This window comes from Apostichopus japonicus, chromosome 7 (genome assembly GCF_037975245.1).
Source record: "Apostichopus japonicus isolate 1M-3 chromosome 7, ASM3797524v1, whole genome shotgun sequence".
Classification (NCBI taxonomy): Eukaryota; Metazoa; Echinodermata; class Holothuroidea; order Aspidochirotida; family Stichopodidae; genus Apostichopus; species Apostichopus japonicus.
Genome location: NC_092567.1, coordinates 25826547 through 25847267, shown reverse-complemented (window position 1 = coordinate 25847267; position 20721 = coordinate 25826547). Strand labels below are relative to the sequence as shown.

Here is a 20721-nt window from a genome sequence, read left to right as displayed (position 1 = left end):
AGCCCGGGGCACCCCTCCCCACAAGTAGGCCGCCGAAAATGTTTGTTTCATATTTATAAAAAAAAAAGATACACAAAAATCCGACACTGGTGTGTTGAAAGTGTTAGAAGTTGAACCATAAACCCCAAGCAAGCTGTAAAGCTGAATCGTAAAGACAAAATTTACACTGACCAAAGTAAATTATGGATCTCGCTAACCACTATTCAAGTATCGGTGAGATTAAAACCCTAACCACTGACCCTAAAGTCCATGTAAACATACGACGGTTATTCCTATAAGTGTTCCATAAATGCATAACAAATGTCATTCCAAACCCGAGCGTTAAAGCTCCACCAACTCACACCGGATTAGTCTGCCTGTAGTGTGCGCCCTGGATCCTTTTCCCGATCCATATTTCTCTCTTAAAATTTATTCTAAGCTCTACGGCTCAGTGTAATAATAGATGGTGTATCACCTATACCATACTATTCACTTTCACTCAGTGGCGGCGGAACCGGGGGGGGGGGGCTTGGGGGGGGGGGGCTCAGCCCCCCCAATGAAAAAGTTGAGGGGGCAAATGCATGATAAGCCCCCCCCCCCAATATTTTCAAGGCTCCGAAACGTGCATCTGCCCATTTTTCAATGCATACTTGTCGATCTGTCCGATGCACACGTATACTATATAGGTGTAATAATTTTAGTAATCGCTGGGGGACCCTCGGCCCGCCCCCTGGCTATAGGCCGCATTGTCACCCCAACCGCGTCTTCACGCCCCGTGAAAAGTGGAAGCAGTGAGTGTGAGTACCGGTAAGCACAACACAACTTCGTCTTAGGCCAATGACTTGCCTCATTTCAGCCAGTTCTACAACATCCCCTGAAGGATATATCATTCTAATGGTAGCACATTTCCCATGGATATATCCTTCAGGGACATTTCCTTCTAATTGGAGATGTATCTTTCGTAGGGTATATCCTTCTAAAGTGCCTTAAGTGTGATAACAAAAACACAATATAAGCATTTCACCTGTACTGTATAGGGTACATGCATTCGTGATAGTGCTTGGTTCATAGAAATTTGTTGGCAACTGCACATGCTTTTGGAATAACCCATTTGTTGACATTAAGAAATGCTTTCATTTTTTTTCTTATGACATTTATTTAATTATTGCATTTAATTGCAAGTAGTAATTTACTACACTCATAAACGTCTTTGCGAGTACACTACGAGCAATAGCTTCTCTTTCAAAACACCATCCAATATACAAATTACAATGTTTTTACAGATTTTTGCGTGCAATCTGAGAAATTGCAGGCTTGAGACCCATATTTTAGGGCTAGGTATTCGCAGCGTAAAACACTCGGGAAGTGCCGTTTCCGGCCATCTGGGGGTTTCAAAAACCCAAAATTTTCTTGTACGCTCCGCGCCAACTGATGGTGGCGCTCCGCTTAGATAGTCTCCACACATTAGCCCCCCAATAATTTTCCCGTTCCGCCGCGCCTGCTTTCACTAAAATTTGTAAATTGCAATAGATTTGCACAACCAAAACTAATGGCAAAATATATGGCGTAGACCTATGACAAATGGCCGTTGCACTCTAAATGTATTAATTTGGATCCCTGCCAGTTTTGCCTAAAAAAAACGTATCCTAGCTGTTGGTATATTAGCATCCTGCATAAATTGTGTACCGTATTTACCATTAATACATTAGCTATACATAATTTGAAATATAAGGCACTACAGTAAGCTGACGTTTACCGTACATGCTATTTTAAGGCACATTGTCATTATTTTACGTGATTTACGTTATTGCATTTTTTCAAAATTTATGATACGGAAACCATGGAAACATTTTTTTCTTGTTTGAATCACTTTGGCCTAACAATTTATGAAGGTTTTATCTTATACACAAAATATGGACCACGAAACTTAAAAACTAGAGGCTCTTTTCACCTTCGGACCATTGTCTATCAGAAGTATCAAGTTAAATCTGAAACCCATGACTTAATTTGTTTATTTCCTTTCCGATTTGTCGCAAGTTGACAGAATTTTCAACATTAAGAATAATTACCAGCAGATTTCTAACTGTTGGATTTGTTTTGCCACGATTTGGTATGTGTGTGTGGTGGAGTGGGGGAGGGGGGGGGAATGAGGGGGTGAGACACACTGAGTTCCCTTGAAGGGTTAAACGACTAAGACCAGGGATATTTAAAGAGACTGTTAAATGAAGCCACAAGGAGTACATTTGATTATTAGGCATAACCATAATTTAAGTTTTTTGTTGTTGCTTTGTGCTGTCTAGGTTACTTCTTCTTGGAAACTTGCGAACAAAATATTGTCACAAAGTTATGAATAAAAACAAACATGTTCCCAAACTTAAAAACAAAAATTTGAAAAGTGTGCTATTTTTTTTTGCTTATCTTTTTAGTGCTTTTAGCACTATAAAGTACCTTTATATGAATACCATGGGCAACATGACATCTTACACTTGAAGATGTACAACCTTGGTGTGTAAAACATACTCGGTATTCACAAATTTCATCCTGATGTCATAACGCAAGAAGAAAAAAATGATACTCTTTTTCTTCGGTCATATAAAGAGTGAAACATTTATGATATTAACAGCAAAAGTATCAAGGAATTGATCAATCTATCCATTGAAATTAACGTTAATGAAATGATATAACAAGCAGATAACAGAATTCAAACTATTTTCAATTATTAGTTAAACTAATTAGTTTTACAGTTAAAAGAATTTCTTTCTCCTGACATAAAGTTAGCGTCGATGATTTCGTAGTCCCACGCATAAAGGCTGTGAAGTCTTATTCCAGATGATGTAAATACGAGTTTCTCTCCTCCGGGCTTTTAAATGGTATGGCAGAAGTCCAATGTTATTAAATTTAATAACAAAATAATAAGCTGTGAAGGTGTTGCCATCATTTCAAACGACTTTATCCGACTCCTCCGTGAAAGAATGGATATAATACTGGCAGTAAAACACGACATCTAACAGCAGTTCCTTCGTATAGATGGATTAATATAAAAGTAATGATGATAAAACTATAATGGAACATGGTGTACGAATATAGAAGCTAAAAAATGTAACGGATTTTGAGAATTCTTTTCTTAAAAGAATAAAAAATGTAGCTCTCCTCTCCAGACAACGTGGGTGCCAAGAAATTCATTGTTTCTAATTGATAATTGATAATTAGTACATGAGTACTCCATGTATAACACGTCAAATCGGCGATATCGAATCTCATAGGAATTTAGTTATGGTCAGACAGTGTCTGCTATAATTTTCCTATATCCAACCCCAGAAATGTCCATCAGTCTCTCCTCCAGGAATCACCTGTAATTTCCCTCAAATGCTACTCTTACTGAAAAACACTTTCCATCAATCTCTCCTCCAGGAATCACCTGTAATTCCCCTCAAATGCTACTCTTACTGAAAGACACTTTCCATCAATCTCTCCTCCGAGAATTACCTGTAATTCCCCTCAAATGCTACTCTTACAGAATAACAATGTCCATCAATCTCTCCTCCAGGAATTACCTGTAATTCCCCTCAAATGCTACTCTTACAGAAAAACAATGTCCATCAATCTCTCCTCCATAAATTACCTGTTATTCCCCTCAAATGCTACTCTTACTGAATAACAATGTCCATCAATCTCTCCTCCAGGAATTACCTGTAATTCCCCTCAAATACTACTCTTACTGCATAACAATGTCCATCAATCTCTCCTCTAGGAATGACCTGTAATTCCCCTCAAATACTACTCTTACTGAATAACAATGTCCATCAATCTCTCCTCTAGGAATGACCTGTAATTCCCCTCAAATGCTACTCTTACTGAATAACAATGTCCATCAATCTCTCCTCCAAGAATTACCTGTAATTCCCCTCAAATACTACTCTTACAGAATAACAATGTCCATCAATCTCTCCTCCAAGAACTACCTGTAATTCCCCCCAAATACTACTCTTATACTGAATAACTTTGTTCCACAGGCACAGTATTCTTATTATTTGACAGTGACGTCACAATGCTTTGACATGCACCGTTTGTCCATAGATAACTGTCATTTTCAGCTTTCATGTTTTGATCCTAGGTAATAATGGCTTCATTACGATATTCTATTCCTTTCTAAAATGAAATTTTAACGAAATAATTCGAATCTATTGGATACAAATTTCTTATTATCATTAATTACAGGCTGAATGTAAGGTGACATAGTAGATGATTAACTATCAAATAATTGAGTCATATCACGTGGTCAGAATATACACTGTTTAATATTTTGGCAACGTGGGGTACTGCTGGCCGTTTATCACGAGTCCATCAGTTACCGTGGCAACTGACTTAACAAACATACGATGGAAGCCTTAACATTTTCGATAACACAGGCCCAGTTACATCATTACAGAACTTTAAGCTAAGGTAATTTTATTTTCCTCTAATCAGATCTATAAAGCAAAACATAATTGTTGTTTTACACCATATAGACCTTTGTATAGCCTACGTATCAAAAAATGTATATTGAATACAATCTTTGACGAAATCTAGAAACGTGTTATTGATTTCTCAGTGGATAGTCCTGCAACTTATATGCTCCGTATGTAACATTAATGTAAATTAATTTCCAGTAAACAGTGTCAAAGCCATGATATATCTATAGCAGGGTAAGCTATAAGGTATACCATAAGTATATATGTAGGTGATGATCTCCCATATATGTATATACACAAACCGCATATATAGTAAATGCAAAAATTGATATCTTTTGCCGATTAAGTAACAACGGCTATTTCTCCTGAAACTGGTATTTCGTTTCTACAACAAGGATAAGGAATGAATGCAAAGAGGAAGAACCCTACAATGTTACCGACCATTCCTCCAGCAATGCCGAGCCCAATCTCTGCACCGGTTATCTTTGCTTCTGACCATGGTCCGTACTTTTCATTCAAGGCTTCAAGCAAAGCGACATTCGCGGCTATGGCAAAACTCACAAACAGAGCAGACTGTAACGCAGCCTTCACTGACGCGCATTTACATGCGCGCGACATCCTCGGGTCTCCATCCATACGAAATCCCTCCCTACGAGAATCACGGCAATAAATCACACCTACCACGAAACTCTGGTACAATATCTCGGATACGACCAATAATATGGCGCCGAGCCAATGCTTGTTGTTGTCTGCAACCATCTCTATCGTTTCCGAGAATGAAACGACGATTGCATGTAAGACACTTAAAACAATCCTACGGATCCAGGCACGCAGTGTTATCTTCAGTTGGTGGAGTTGATTACAGCGATGCAGACCTGTTTTACAATAAGTTGCGAAATGTTCACAATTATCGGAGAATGGACCATATCCAGTGTCTTCTAAGCGGGCTCTAGCTCTCATCAAAACCACTTCAGGAGGATTTAGCTGTTCTACTTCTTTGGGATAATAAGCCTTGTACATCGGACTGTAACAACAGTTTTCATACAGTTTCCATTTCTTTCTGGTATTTCTGTGAATGCTTCTTGACCACTCTATCACCTCAATAGAATCATCTGTGACTTCCTCAACGATGGCATGGTGCCAGTATCCCATAATTGGTCGCAACCATGACACCTGATCTCCTGGTTTCAACCCTCCAGTCGTTTCGTTTATATTCTTCCACTGGATATAGTTACCCGTGTCGGAAACCTGCATACAACAGAAAGACGGTACGATATGGTGTGCAACGTGTTGACATCCAACGATGTCAAGTCGGTTCCTGTTCTCCGTATGTGCAAGCCATTCCTCCTTACAAAGGGAACAGAAATATCCCTTTACGTTTCCATCATCATCTATGAACAAAATGAAATGGGATTAATATTCATCGGTACCGCAAAAAATAACAACTAACGTGACTTCTTATGATTGTGTGCTTCTTTGGAGAACCATAAGAGATGTATATAAACAGCAAGGAGACTTATTCATAATTGTATGTTCCTAATGAATAACATGAGAGATAAAGAACCAAGCATCATCTTTAATAAACGTTTCTTAGAGACGCTTACTTAATGCATAATATATGCTCATTATTTCTTTTTAACCTTTTTTTGTTCTCCACTTTCCTTTCTTTTTTCATTGATGAAGTTAGTATAGTGTTCGACTGGCATTTGCTAAATATTGAAAGCTAAGACAAGGGATGTTAATAGTGTTCTCCCACCAGTGCCAATGGTTCTAGCCACAGGGGTCAATGGTTCTAGCCACATGGGTAAATCTAGCCACAGGGGTCAATGGTTCTAGCCATTAGGGTCCATGGTTGTAGCCACAGGGGTCAATGGTTCTCGCCACATGGGTAAATCTAGCCACAGGGGTCAATGGTTCTAGCCATTAGGGTCAATGGTTGTAGCCACAGGGGTCAATGGTTCTCGCCACATGGGTAAATCTAGCCACAGGGGTCAATGGTTCTAGCCACAGGGGTCAATGGTTCTCGTCACCGGGGTGAATTGTTTTCCCCACCGGGGTCTATCGTCCTAGCCACCAGGGCCAATGGTCCTAGCCATCAGGGTCAATGGTTGAAGCCACCAGGTCAATGGTTCTGTCATGCGTTCATTTCCCGTGATATTCAGTATATTTTTAGTTACTCGATACCTTTGTATTCTCGGATGTTTCCATGGCAACCTATCTTCTCGTGATGCTGCTTTATCTGTAGTCGTTCATCATCCAGCGAGTTTGTTGCCATGGTTTTCTAATAGTCTGTTATTACTCCCACAACTGAAATATAAATGTAAATAAATGCATTACAAATATTGATCCTTTATAAATATTAAAAATATATAAAAACATAAATAAAGTTGGATAAACTCCGCACTCCTTATATGGGGATCCACCTTAGTGAGTACAAAAACCTTCTTGTTTGCAAAAAAGGTCAAAGGCAATTTGATGAATATTTGGATTCAGTGTAATAAAATCTTCGCTCTTGTTGTAGACTTTAATTTAGGTGGAACTCTTGCTTGGTTTGTGGATTCATTTGGGGCAGTATTAGAAATGAAGAATCCAGTTGTTCTGTGAAAGAAAGTTTATTTGATGTGGCAACAGAGGCCACCGTGTCTGTAAAACCTTGTAAACACAATAGCTCCTAAATTAACGTTTGAAACATGTGTAGGTGCAAACAACAACATTGCAGATATAAATGATACATAACCAGAAATAACACTTAACCAATTATATCTGATTAACAGGTTGAGAGGAAATGACATTTGAAACTTACAACAAACCCCCAACATTTGTCTATGTTTAGAATATAGAGTTCAATGAATTGGGAATTGAAGATGACATTTTTCTTGACTTTTGGATAAAAAATATCCTTGAATTAAAGCGGTAACACTGTTCTGTTCGTCCTATGTAGGCCTACACAACCATTTATTTTACACATTGACTTTCCATGATCTTAGATTAACAGTGCTAACAGGAGGCTAAGCTATAAACAGGCTTTGTATTGCTACCAACAGTCTATAGTTGAGACTCAGTGTCAATAGCATAGTGAAGAGTAGACACGTCTGTGTCGATTATACAGCAAGCCACAGCAACTCGAAACCAGCGTTAGGCTAAGTAGCCTTTACATTATTTATACGATCTGAGGAATGACACAGCTATATACCCAGGTCATGTTTGCGACAGATCCTTTGTTGTGTTCCTACTTGGGGCGGTTTCTATTTGCAAGTGTATAGTTTGGTCTATAACCACATACATGTAGTTCAGTGGTGGGCATTTATAGGCCTGCTGGTTCCTATTTTTAGTCTAGAAACTGTGGTTACGTGCGGAACACCATATGTTTCACAATGTCACGAGAAAATAGCAGTTTATCAATTAAGCAGGAAACATATCAGCATGTTATAATGTTCGAATAGCACGTAGAAAGTTGTGTGACATGCTGATATCCACAAGGTCTAAAATGCTGATATTGTTTTCTGACATAAATGGTATTTTGATGTAATTGTATGTATGTATTTTAGATCCTCCTACAAGCAGGAACTCACGAAGAAGCCACCATTGGCTTATCAAAGCCGCAAGCTGACTGAAGTCAGTCTCTTAGATTCATATTTTAACGTCCATGATTATGAATTGTCAATTGTCAACAACTGTGTAACTGGACGACATACATTAATCTTGGGGTGACTCGAACTCGGGACCTTATGTCATTTGTCGGGACCATATGTAATTAACATATCAATGTCAACAGTGACATGCTGATGTTAAATTGTAACACGCTGATCATATTTAAACATGTTGATATAAGTTCTGAAATTGTGTAACGAATATCACCGCCCATTAACGTCTATAGGGCTTAAAACTAATGACTCAATTGTTTCTCAACCTGTTGCAAAGATATCGATTTTATTCTTCACATGCTGATTTTGAGTAATAACATGTTTATATTACTTCTCATTGAACATTAGAACACTGAACTTATTATTGACATGCTCATATTTATTTATGACATGCTCGTATTTTACCTGCCTTGATATTTCTGACGTTTTCTCCTGACATTGTGGCACAGATGCATGTTCCGTACTAACAGTAATGATTTTCTTGAGTTATGCTGAATATAATTCTGGTAGGTTAACCGACGAACTGATGGAGCTTATTATTTTATTTTTTACTATTAGTTCTTTTTGCTTGGGTGACTGAAAGACACGGCCACTGAAAATGTCTGGCAGTGACCATTGGCCAAACATTTTCTAGAAGGTTTCGTCAGGTTACCTCACCAACTAATCTAGCTCAATTTTGGAGGTGGTGTGCTTTGGGGTGTCTGGCAGACACAACCCACCCCTTGAAATGTCTGGCAGTGGCCATTCATGATACCTGGGACTTGGCCGAACATTTTCCAGTAGGTTTCGTCAAGTTACCCCTCCAGCTGATCTAGCTCTATTGTGGGGATTGGGGTGTTTTGGGGTGTCTGGCAGACACAACCCACCACTTAAAATGTCTGGCAGTGGCCATTCATGATACCTGTGACTTGGCCGAACATTTTCCAGTAGGTTTCGTCAGGTTACCTCTCCAGCTAATCTAGCTCAATTGTGGGTTTGGGGTGTCTGGCAGACACAACCAACCAGTTTAAAATGTCTGGCAGGGGTCATTCATGATACCTGGGATTTGGCCGAACATGTTCCAGTAGGTTTCATCAGGTTACCCCTCCAGCTAATCTAGCTCAGTTTTGGGGTGCCAGTTACATAGGTCTGGCGTTCACAACCCACCACTTAAAATGTCTGACAGTGGCCATTCATGATACCTGTGACTTTACCGAACATTTTCCAGTAGGTGTCTTCAGGTTACCTCTCCAGCTAATCTAGATCAATTTTTGGCCTCTTTCTCAAAACCCTCCTGACAACACCGACCCGAACAAACCCGGCAGACATCCATTTCCTTATTTGGACATGCCCACAGACCATTGCTGTGTATATAGAAATTGGTAACCTTCCATCAAGGCTGCCCCCCTGGCTCCCGAACAAGTTCTCCGTATATTGCATTCCGTATTGTGTGTCAGCTCTTATCTTACCATGTTACCGGCGTTTACAAAATAGATGCCAAAGATATATAATAGACATTTAAAGCATGCATAAAATACAACAGAGAGCATAAATGTATAAGATACATTTAAAGTTTGCATAAACTGCAACGTCTAGCAGATTGACTGCACGACAGGAGTTACATACCATGGATCGCTGTAGGTACAATCTGTAACACTTACAATAAATGGAGTTACTGTAATGTAAAATATCATGTTTTTAGATGTTACCAAAGTCAGTTCAACGCAGCAGCAACTGGGAAATATCCAACCCTTGTCAAAATGTAAGATTGGCGATACTCGTCAACTCGACAAAACATACAAATGAAATAATTATTTAGTTCTACAACTCGAATCTCCCTTCAGAAGCAACTGGATATATACGGTACCGTATTTGTGTATGCGTTGCTGCTGCTTCTAGAAGTAACATCAAATAAACATGACCTCGTCAAAAACTGATGCCATGAAACAAATAACACACTGGACGAAGCGGTCATTATTAATGTCAGTATTACTAATAATCTGTTTCCGAAAATTTTATTTTTCTTAGACAAAGTTCATCATGTAAATATTACAGTAAATAGATGTAAGTAAATAATTCTACATTCATGTTGAAAATTTAGCCCAAGCTAAAGAAAAGGTAAACTGCACGAAATGACGTAATATGAATAAAAATAATAAAACTAATACTGAAACTGTGCAGTAACTAGCTTCAAAATGAGTTCTTAATCGTAATTGTGCACGTGCACGTAATAATTAACAAATATTTCAGAGAAAATATTCAAAATAGGAAGAAAAACTTCTGAATTTAACGAGCGATGTTTGGATTTCAGTCTGTGTTTCGAAAATGATGATTATTACAGGGTTACAGGTTTTTAGTAAAGTTTGAGTCTTAGTTCTTGTTAACTTGACTTTAGGTGGTTACACTCTCAGTCTTGGTTAGAAACTAGATGAAGTTCAGTTCAGTTTATTTAAGGGGGGGGGGGGGTGTTTGTTTGTTTTGTTTTTACATAAAACTTAACAAACATCGTTTAGTAGGAGCATGCAGTGTACAAGTGGAAGTGAGAAAAATCCCTAGAATATACTAGAACAAGAAAAAAAAAAGTAAACGTAAGTGAGACAGTAAAAATAATAATAATAATCATAATAATAATAATTAAACCACCTCCTCCTCCTCACCCACGAGAAAAAGAAACTATTTAAACAAGTAATAGGTTTACATTTGTGTACGTTCAGGTGTAGCCAAGAAATTACTTGCAATATACTACTCTAACTACTACTACGGGATAAAGGAGAAAGTTGTTAATTTCTGTCTATTGAAAGGGAGGAGAGGAGAAGAGAGGAGGGTGCGATTTCTTGTTAGAGAATCATGACATGGTGACCTAACAAACATTTCTTCGATATCACGTGAAAGATTTATGTTGATGGTCCCTCTAATTACATAATTAAAGAGGTTATGTAGTGGTGGATTTTTATGTCTTGGAATGGTTTTCTACATTATAAAAACACCATCCATGCACAACTTTCCGTAAATGCGGCTTCAAACGCCAGAAATTCGCTGTCAAAGTATTCCCTAGAGACCTCTCAAGCTGCCACTTGAAAAAAATTCAAAGCTGCCCACCGCAGTTCATCTGACGTCATCATAGGAACATTACAGCCAAAGCCCACTCCCCGCTGTTTACCGATACGGCGTTATACAGTTTACTACATGCGATCACAAGACTCTTCTCATCAATTGAAAATGTCGTCTCCCGAATCTTCCGATTCCGAGGAAATGGGACTTCACCTCTTTGTCAGGGGGTCGATCAAAATAACACTCTTAGTTGTACTACTTAAGGAATCTCTAGTTATGTAACTGCAGTATCTCATTTGCATAAATGTGTGTGTAACAATAGACTTAATATTAGTAGTCGTACCTTTAAATTCCTTGGGCGGTTTTTGGAATGTTGCCTCTGTGGAATATTAAGCATAGAGATACTCACTTCGCTCACTGACATCCCGCTGTAGAGATTGGGAGACGATTTGGTCGGGGACCAGCACAGTAAAAAAGTTATAATTTTTGAAAGTGAAGTCAACGTATATTGTGAAAGTCAACGTATTGGTAAAGCCAACGTATTGTGAGAGTCAACGCATTGCGTGAACCAGGTTTTGGATTGGAGCTGTGACCTGTAAGTTTGTTTAATAAATTATTATACTATGTCACGGGGTATTAGAATTCGTGTATATCAATTTGCCGGGGATTAAATATTTCGTGTTTATAAAGTCAAGGGAAATTAAAATTTGCGTTAATTGCTTTATGAGAAAATAAATTTGCGAACGAAAAGGAAGGGACAAATTTAGAAAGTAATTTATAAAAGTAAAATTGGCTTCTTTCACATAAAATGTGTATAATGTTATTTAAACTCTTGACATGTGTAAATTCAAGTTATTAGAAATTAACGAGTTTAAAACCTGTCGTTAAACATGTGAATTAATTTTTAGGAAGTTATTCGGCAACAGAAATTTTGCGATATGTATTTATGTTTTAATCCTTCAAAAAGAGTGTGCTGTCATGCGTATTACTATATGAAAATGTTAATACTGGAATAGGGTTCGAAGGAATTAGAGATTAGACAAATTCTTCCTTTTTAATTCATAGGGTGGTAGCTTGTGACCTGAGAATTAGGTCAAGCATTGACTGAGAGGCGACATGCGATGTTCCTTTCGATTGCCTGAGAGGCAGAGATAGAGTCGTTATCCTGGAACTGGAGAGAAAGCCGTTTCGAGCCTAACCTGCATTATTCGTATTATTATTATTCATTTGTATTTCTAAGTATTATTGTAGGAGACCTCAAGTAACTTATGGTTCCATTTAATAAAGTAAATTTTTGTGTTTAAAACTCGTATCGCTTCTTTTATCGATTCTATGTGTCAGACCTGCACCTGTTCCAAGGACCCTGTTTAGGGGGACCTTGTGACACTCTTCACCTCTCAATCATAACAAAACGCGTTTTACCGCAAAAGAAAACTTGCAGATCTAGTATTGATTGCTCTAAAACCAACTGGATTTAAGTTTTGTGCATCAAGGAGGCCTTGTCTATGGTAATAACAAGTAATTTGGCAATAGTATAGGCCCACAGGCACTCGTAACGTTGTTTATTTGTAGTGTTTTGAACGAGTCGTGTTCAAATTCTTCAATTTCTGTTATCTTTTGGAAAAGCGTGCAGGTGAAATCCGTCTTTACTTGTGGTGGAGCAACCTGCAACCACATATCGGCCCGTGGACTGTTACGTGGAAACAAAACTCCAAACACCAAATGTCAGTTACTACGGAGCACTGCAACAGTGTAATGTTGTGTCTTCTTAGACGTTTAAGAATGTAAACATAGCGTCACGGAAGAGAGCTGAGTTCCTCGACTGACGTCACGCCGCATTACTGTAAATACAACAACTTTTAGAAAGTTTTTATTACCCTCGAATTTTGATCGTTTATTCCTCGAGGATGGAAGCTTCGTTTGACACAAATTGCGTATCATTGGAATGCTACGAGTGTGCAGAATACAATGATAAAGAAAACATTTTTCAATTTCATAACCTCTTTAAATTAATAATCCGAAAATAGAAAATGCTACGTGACATGACTTGACGGTGTCTTTGAGTTGATCAATCCTCCTTCCCATCGTAGTCATAGGCAATACCGGACGTAATTTATGGATCAATAAATATGGAAGGGGTTTCAAATTAGGGGACATAGGACAGTGCATTCTTTATTGGCAATAGCGGGTTAACACCTAGCAGCTTCGTCGCTGCCAGACACCCCCCCCCCCCCCCATTGCATTGACGAAAACTTGCGTTACCTGTTACTGTAGGTGTTAAAAAACTACAGTAACCATATAAAGTAAAGAAGTGGTTGATTATTATTTTATTGTGATTATTTGTCTATATTTTAAACAGTGTTTCGGCAACATGGATAGGGATAAAATGAAAATAAGAAAAATCCTAATATGTTCCCTATCATCCCACCCGCTAATCCATACAAAATCTCAAACCATGTGTTCTTTGCTACAGACCATATTGTTTTTCCCCGTACGTGATTCATCAATGGAACGCTTGCAGCAATAGCAAATAACACCAACATTACAGACTGTGCGGAAGCTTTAAGTGCAGCAAAACGCAAAGCTCGATTTATGTCATTGAAATCAGTTTGTTTGGAATCATGACGCCACATAACAGTGATTTCCATAATCAAATATGCCGACTCAGAAAGGACCAGGCACAAAATACCGACCCAATTATTGCCTTTGCTAGCAGATTCGATCCCTTCCGAGATAGACATTACAATTAGCACATGGAAAAAAATCGCCACAATCTTACGGATCCAGGCTTGCACTGATACTTTAAGTTGAAACACTTGATTGGAGCGAGATATTCCGGTCTTACAGTGAGATGCAAAATGCTCACAATTATCGGAAAATAAACTATAATCAGTTTCATGTAAGCGTGCTTTAGCTCTCTCCAAAACCACTTCAGGAGGATGTTGTTGTTCTACTTCTTTTGGATAATAAGCCTTGTACATCGGACTGTAACAACAGTTTCCACACAGATCCCATTCCTTTCTTGTTCTTCTGACAATGCTACAACATGAATGAACGCCACTCGACCACTCTATCACGTTAATATAATCATCTGTTACTTCCTCAACGATGGCATGGTGCCAGTATCCCAGAAATGGTCTCAACCATGCCACGTGATCTCCTGGTTTCAACCCTCCAGCCGCTTCGTTTATATTCTTCCACTTGATATAGCTACCAGTATCCGAAATCTGCATACAACAGAAGTACGTTAGGTCTCCAACAGCCATTCTTCCTTGAAGTGGAAATAGTGATATCCTTTAACATTTGCTCCTTCTGCGGGAAAATGAGACATTTCATTTGTTTACGGTCAAATATGTAACTTCAATTATGCTTAGTTTTGAATATTTTGTTAACATCAGCTATATCACACCATTTAGGTGTCACAAACACCTGACAATATCTCTCAAAATACTCACCGTACACAATGGTTCCTAAATAGATATACGCTAAATTAGCTACCGAAGTAAAATGTTCTTTTTACCGATAAGCTTCATTGTAGACAGTTGTCAATATAAGTGTTAAATATCCCTAAATCAATATGATTTGACAATTGAGATGGATAACGAATACAGTAACATAGTAACAATTCATCTTGCATGCCTCGCCTGGACCACCGTATGAAACAGATAGCGGACTTTGTTAAGAAAAATCACCTAAGATAGAGTCTGGGGACGAAATCCACATAACTTGATCCACTCTCAACCCCAATCCCGTTACACAGAGACTGTAACCGTGTGATCATGACAATGTTATGTAAAGTGAGTATCACGAGTCTATTGGACAGGGAATACATACTCATAGGGCGTAGGAGCCCAATTAGATTGGGGCTGTAACGATCTGCCCGAAAATGTAACCGATATGGAAAAGTGTACTGGTGAGAACCCCTCGTCTTTGAGAATTTGTTTAACCCAATTAAGAGTACTTTAATTCATAATGGTGATACCATTGGAAGTAAATTTATATCAAAGAATTTTCACTTTTTAGGTTAGTCTGCCATTATGTTTCTGTATAATAGTGCCACCAGATTAGGCTGGCAAGCAGAACATTAGTCTAATTACCTGATGCTGAGTTCTATAAGGAACTACTGACTCTCATCAAACATGATTATTGCTGCTTATTTTGTTGTTGTTGCAGTGCCCGAAACAGTATCTACATATTGCACGAATTTTCACAGAACTATCTTGTTGTTGGCTGCAGCCCCCCCCCCCACCCCAAACCCTCTCCTCCCCCTCCTACGTATATGTAGATATTGTATATGATCTTGATTAAAATATTGATGTGATAGGGATGGAGAAAGAACGAAGTATTGAGGTCTATTGAAGCCTGTAATGTTGATTTTGTTTCTACCCATTGATGCAATGACAATATGATCGGACGAATTACACCTCACTGGTTAGAATGTGGTGAATGATATAATCTGCACTATCAAACACAAGATCACATGGGATTAACCAAAAGACATACACCATACCTTTATATCGTTTGATTTTCACCTCCAAACATCTAGTTTTTGGTGGTGAATTTTATTCAACTTGTTCATCAACCAGTGAAGTGCTCGACATATTGTAACTTGAGAATAAAACAATCTAACTATTAAACATGTGACAGCGAAACGTGACAATTGTTAACATGTGACATTGACAATGTGCCAATTGGTAACGTTGTAATGTAGATTGATTTGTTTTGTTCTTTAGCTAAGAGAAATCTACTGTCTGTAGAAGCAATATCCTAACAATTATAATAGGTCCAAGCCCCCTCTGGCACAGCTCTCTGAGTCCTCCTTTCCCCCAATTATTAAATTATTCTCCTCTCATTTGATTTAAATAACATGTTTAATGTTTGTTTTCTTCACCGATAGCTCATCTGTCAAGGAACAGCATAATCATGTTTTTACTCAGTCAGTGTCAATTACGTAATAATATCGTCATCATCACTATCATTATGCACTTTTCATTACAGAATATTGCGCAGCACTTTGCACGAGAAGTGGGACAAATTCTTCAAAACCAGAAACGAAAATGCAAGCTACATCAAGTAATAAAACAGTCACAACAAATACAATAGTATATGAATTAAGGAAATTTTAGTAAAACAGAATACAACATATCAGTTGTTAAATTACGTGATAAAAAGATGAGTTTTCAGTAAATTAATCAATCAAATGTGGGTTTACGAGAAAGTTTCGACAGTAGGGCGTTCCATATGCGTGGTTCTCAAATGTCAAACTCTATGTTGCTATGTAGAAGTTTATAAGCGAAGAATACAATATAAGGAAATAAGGAATAATACGATTGTAACAAAATCAATGTGAAACTTCATGTTCCTTACACATATTTTTGCGAGCGTTCACACACGGGTACTTACTTTTAGCTATACAAACTAGAAAGACTCTTGTATTGCCTGGAGAACTTGAACGGTTTATGATCCTAGCTAATAGACGATACCATACAAAATTAGCTGAGATAAAAATATCATTGAAGATTTTACAAAGAAAACTGATACGTACAGATTTAATTCGACGTCAGAGGCAACATTGGTTGATATTTCGTCCATGAATATGATAAGCATCAAGGGCGTAGGAACCGGGGGGCCGGGGGGGGGGGGGCGCCAGCCCCCCAGTGAAAAATGTGGAGGGGCGGAAGTATCATTCCGCCCCCCCGCTCCGCAAGTCAGAAAACCCCTTTTTCATTTCCAAATGAGAAAAAAAATCTCATTTGGAGCACCAAATTGCATCTAAGGCCAGGTGAAAATACAAAATTAAGTTTACAAAATGGAGTGGGTGTTGAAGTGTGCTATATTGCACCAAATTGCATCTGAGGCCACCTGGAAATGCAAAAAATTCCAAAGGGGAGGGGGATACCCCCTCCCCTTAGACCCCTCCCCCAGGCCGGCCATCAGTCTTCAGCCCCCCCCCACTCAAAAGTACCTTCCTACGCCACTGATAAGCATGCAGTGTTGCTTGAACTTATTGCTTCCCACTATTGACAGAGAATAACGGCTGTTCACCTGGACCACAACCTTTAAAACTCATAGTGTTGTTTACTCTAAGGTGGTGTTTACTTTAAGACTAAGTGTTTACCCTAAGACTCGGACTTTAGCTCCATCTGTTTTTAAAGCTCCCCCAACAATTGATTGCTGATGACTGCGTCACCACCACAGTATGAGAGGTAGCACACGCCATATATTTGCCGCAATTCACTTCCAAACTGATAATGACAAGAACAATTGTGTGACTGCATCCGATGCGGTAGGTCATTGTTCAATGATTTTACTTATTTTTCTCTAGGTTTCTGATATTTTTGACCAGTTAAAAGAGGGGACGATTTACAAGGGCCATACAATTCAAAGCTTTGACTAATTGTGTGCAGCAATTGAATGAAGTAATGAACTTATTTACCTTACAATACGGTACGACTTTCATTATATTTTTATTTGTATATATATACATATAAATATGTTCCTACTTGTGGCGATTTCTATTTGCAAGTATATAGTTTGGTATACAATCACATACATGTAGTTCAGTGGTGGGCATGTATAGGCCTGCTCGTTTCCTAATTTAGTCTAGAATCTGTCGTTACGTACGGAACACCATATGTTTCACAATGTCATGAAAAAATAGCAGTTTATCAATTAAGCAGGAAACATATCAGCATATTATAATGTTTGAATAGCACGTAGAAAGTTGTGTGACATGCTGATATCCACAAGGTCTAAAATGATGATATTGTTTTCTGACATACATGGTATTTTAGTTTAACATCATTAATGTCGACAGTGACATAGTGAGCGTATAACCCTTGCCGTCGTTCCTTATAACTATAAGTTACAGCAACGACGTACAGCCACTTGATACCATCTCTCTAACTTTACTAGGTTCTCTAAAATTATGTTCGTTTGTAAATATCGAACTCCGGTAGCTGATAAAGAAATATGTCAAACAATTAGTTCTCACGGTGCGCCATGCATGGGGATTCTAAAATCAACAACCCGTAACAAGAGTAATGGAGAGTCCTGTGAGACGCCACAGAGACCTAAGGCGATTAACTGGAGTGGGGAGAAGGGGGGGGGGTCAGTGCCACAAGGATGTACTCTCTGATCCTTGTCCCACTCTTGCCAGGCCTGGTAGCCTACAGTTACCTAATATCCACACAAGCTGAATAAAGGCATCTTAACTTGTGAGAAACGGTCGTTATACTGTTCCCAGGCTCCTTTCACCTCATTTTTAACTTCCTTTTCAGTAAAACCCCTCCCCAATCTGCACCCAACCGCCCACTCCCCCACTCCCCCATACATACACAAATAATGTAGCCATATATGCTGTGGTCATGGATAACTTACCTCAACAAAAATAGAAAGCGCGACTCGTCGTTTTACACTCAAATGTCTGCCTGGTTGACTTCTCAAAGGTACGTACAGTGAATCTGACATTGATGACAGCAATATTGGGAGTGGTATTCTGTCTTATCTTCACACTATGTATGTAACATACAAGAAGTGTGCTCGATATAAATGCGAAAGCCAACGCCAAAGTTATCACGTGGTTGTTATCCGGGCTCATCGAAAGGTCACGCGTTGTGTGTACTTAATGTTGCGGCAAACAATAAGCAAATTGAACCACAATCACTTTGAACCCCGAAATTAAATTAACAAAGGAAATTGTTCGTAAACAACCCATGCTCAGTGACGTAGTTGAAGGTTTCTGAATGATCGACAAGAGGAAGTGGGAGTTAGTTGGCTGAATTCCAAATGATGGATTTGATGGCTAAATTTACAAAATGTAAGAGGATGTTATATCAACTGACTTCCTCTAGTGAATTGATATGAATGTTTATGTTAGAAATATCAATTTTTGACTGTAGGAGGTTTCTTTCAACAGCAGGCATTTGGAGTTGGGCCAAAAGTTTAACAGCTAGAAATGTTACCTTATTTCGACGATAATATCATAGACTATGGATCGAGTGACTCTATCGTGTTGTTTCGTAATCCCATTTTGTGCATCAAATAAACTCTTCACTAAAGCATGGAGAAAAATAAACATTATTCATAATAAAAAATTATTTCCATGTTTCATTTATCTAAATTTGAAGAAATTAATAAAATTGTAATTCGGTATCAACTTAGAAAATGTACATCTCATGATGATGCATTAGGCCAATCAAAACATGCAAATGGCGTGACGTCACCAAATTGGGACTTTAGTAGTAGTAGTAAGTTGAGTCTCGTCTATCCGACATGCTCAGTGATTAACCTCCGCTAACGTATCACGATCATGTGCAAGGTTTATTGCTTCCTCGAAATTGTTAATGTTAACGTCCTTAAATTGCGACTTTATTGCTAGGTAGTCACGGGCATTCCTACTGGTTTAGCATTATGTCTCAATGCTTCTCTTAAAGCAACCTTTGCTGGAGCGTCCTCCTGGAGTCTTGCTACATGACCGAAAAATCTCAATCTTCTATGTGCGACTATGGATGACCAAGGTGTGTGGTTGGTTTCATTGTAGAGCTTATCGTTTGTTGATAACCAATTGTTATTGGTCCATCTAATGAGAATATTACGAAGTAGTCTCCTTTGAAAAGTGTCAATTTTGCGATCAATATCCTTCGTTGTGCCCCACAGTTCGCAATTGTACAATAAAATACTCTTTAATGAAGCCTCGAAAATCCTAAGCTTAGTGATTCGGCTTATGTTTCGGCTTGATTTGGCAAGAATCAGTTAATAAATATACAGTTGTAAATATGTATGGTCTAGTTCTGCGAAATTAAATTATTGTACTGAAATAGAATATGCGTCGGTTAGGCCCGCTAGCCTATGCAGTGGCTATATGAATATTCAAACAGTTACGTTAAAACTAACAGGAAGAAGTTTAAAACATAACAGTCCTAGCCTTAAGCTAGGATACGTTATTTAAGGCAACACTGGCAGGGATCCAAATTAATCCTTTAAGAGTACCACGGCCAATTGTTTTGACATATGTATTGTTAGGCCTAGGCCGTAACGTTAGGCCTGTCGTCAACCGTCCTAAATTCGCGCACCTATTCAAATCACTGTACTAATATGAAAGCCTAACCATTTTTGCATTCAGAAGAGAATTATAATTTATTTTCCATCATGATTAAGTTCACTTTTGAAATATTGTTTTGCAAACGTTATAGGCCTATAGGGTCTAGGCTAATCATATATGTTTAAATGCTATTTGGAATATTCTTACATTGCGATGACTTTCATGACGTGTTTCATGTACATGCATGGGCGGGATTACGGGGGGGCAAGAGGGGGCATTTGCCCCCCCCACTTTTTCCCAGACCTTAGTTCACTTTTTTGTCGTTTTTGCAGACAAATGTGCACAACCCTAATCGAATTATTCCCCCACAACAGCTTTATCAAATAGGCCTATTTGTTTCGAATCTAAGTCGAATTTGTGTTTAACATCGTAACATGAAACATGCAGAATAACTGGAGCTGGAGCTAGGATATGGTTCGCAGCACAGGTTACGAATCCTGGAGCTAACAAACTAGCGATTCAATTCTGCATGTAATGAATCCCCGGCATGTGCTACAGTGCTAGCTTCAGGAAT

General features: G+C 38.5%; 3 protein-coding genes and 1 long non-coding RNA gene across 6 annotated transcripts in view; 1 reads left to right on the top strand and 3 right to left on the bottom strand.

The window, feature by feature from the left end:
• Positions 1–20721, bottom strand: part of LOC139969901 (uncharacterized) — a 90162-nt gene that overhangs the window by 60342 nt on the left and 9099 nt on the right. The gene's annotated exons all lie outside the window — the stretch shown is intronic.
• LOC139969905 (uncharacterized) overlaps positions 1–20721 on the top strand; it is a 61333-nt gene that overhangs the window by 35933 nt on the left and 4679 nt on the right. The gene's annotated exons all lie outside the window — the stretch shown is intronic.
• On the bottom strand, positions 2575–18754 carry LOC139969902 (uncharacterized). Its single transcript, XM_071975290.1, has 3 exons — positions 18485–18754; positions 6615–6737; positions 2575–5821 (listed from the first exon to the last, which is right to left on the bottom strand). The coding sequence occupies exons 2-3, from the start codon at positions 6703–6705 to the stop codon at positions 4773–4775; spliced, it is 1140 nt and encodes a 379-aa protein (XP_071831391.1). The 5' UTR covers positions 6706–6737; positions 18485–18754; the 3' UTR covers positions 2575–4772.
• Positions 10283–17190, bottom strand: LOC139969904 (uncharacterized). Of its 2 annotated transcripts, XM_071975292.1 has the most exons (4): positions 17093–17190; positions 16650–16711; positions 12499–14416; positions 10283–11317 (listed from the first exon to the last, which is right to left on the bottom strand). In XM_071975292.1, exon 3 carries the CDS (start codon positions 14368–14370, stop codon positions 13456–13458), a length of 915 nt encoding a protein of 304 aa, XP_071831393.1. In that variant the 5' UTR covers positions 14371–14416; positions 16650–16711; positions 17093–17190; the 3' UTR covers positions 10283–11317; positions 12499–13455. The 2 variants fall into 2 exon arrangements, with proteins under 2 accessions (XP_071831393.1, XP_071831394.1); XM_071975293.1 differs by lacking the exons at positions 16650–16711; positions 17093–17190 and adding an exon at positions 15615–15712.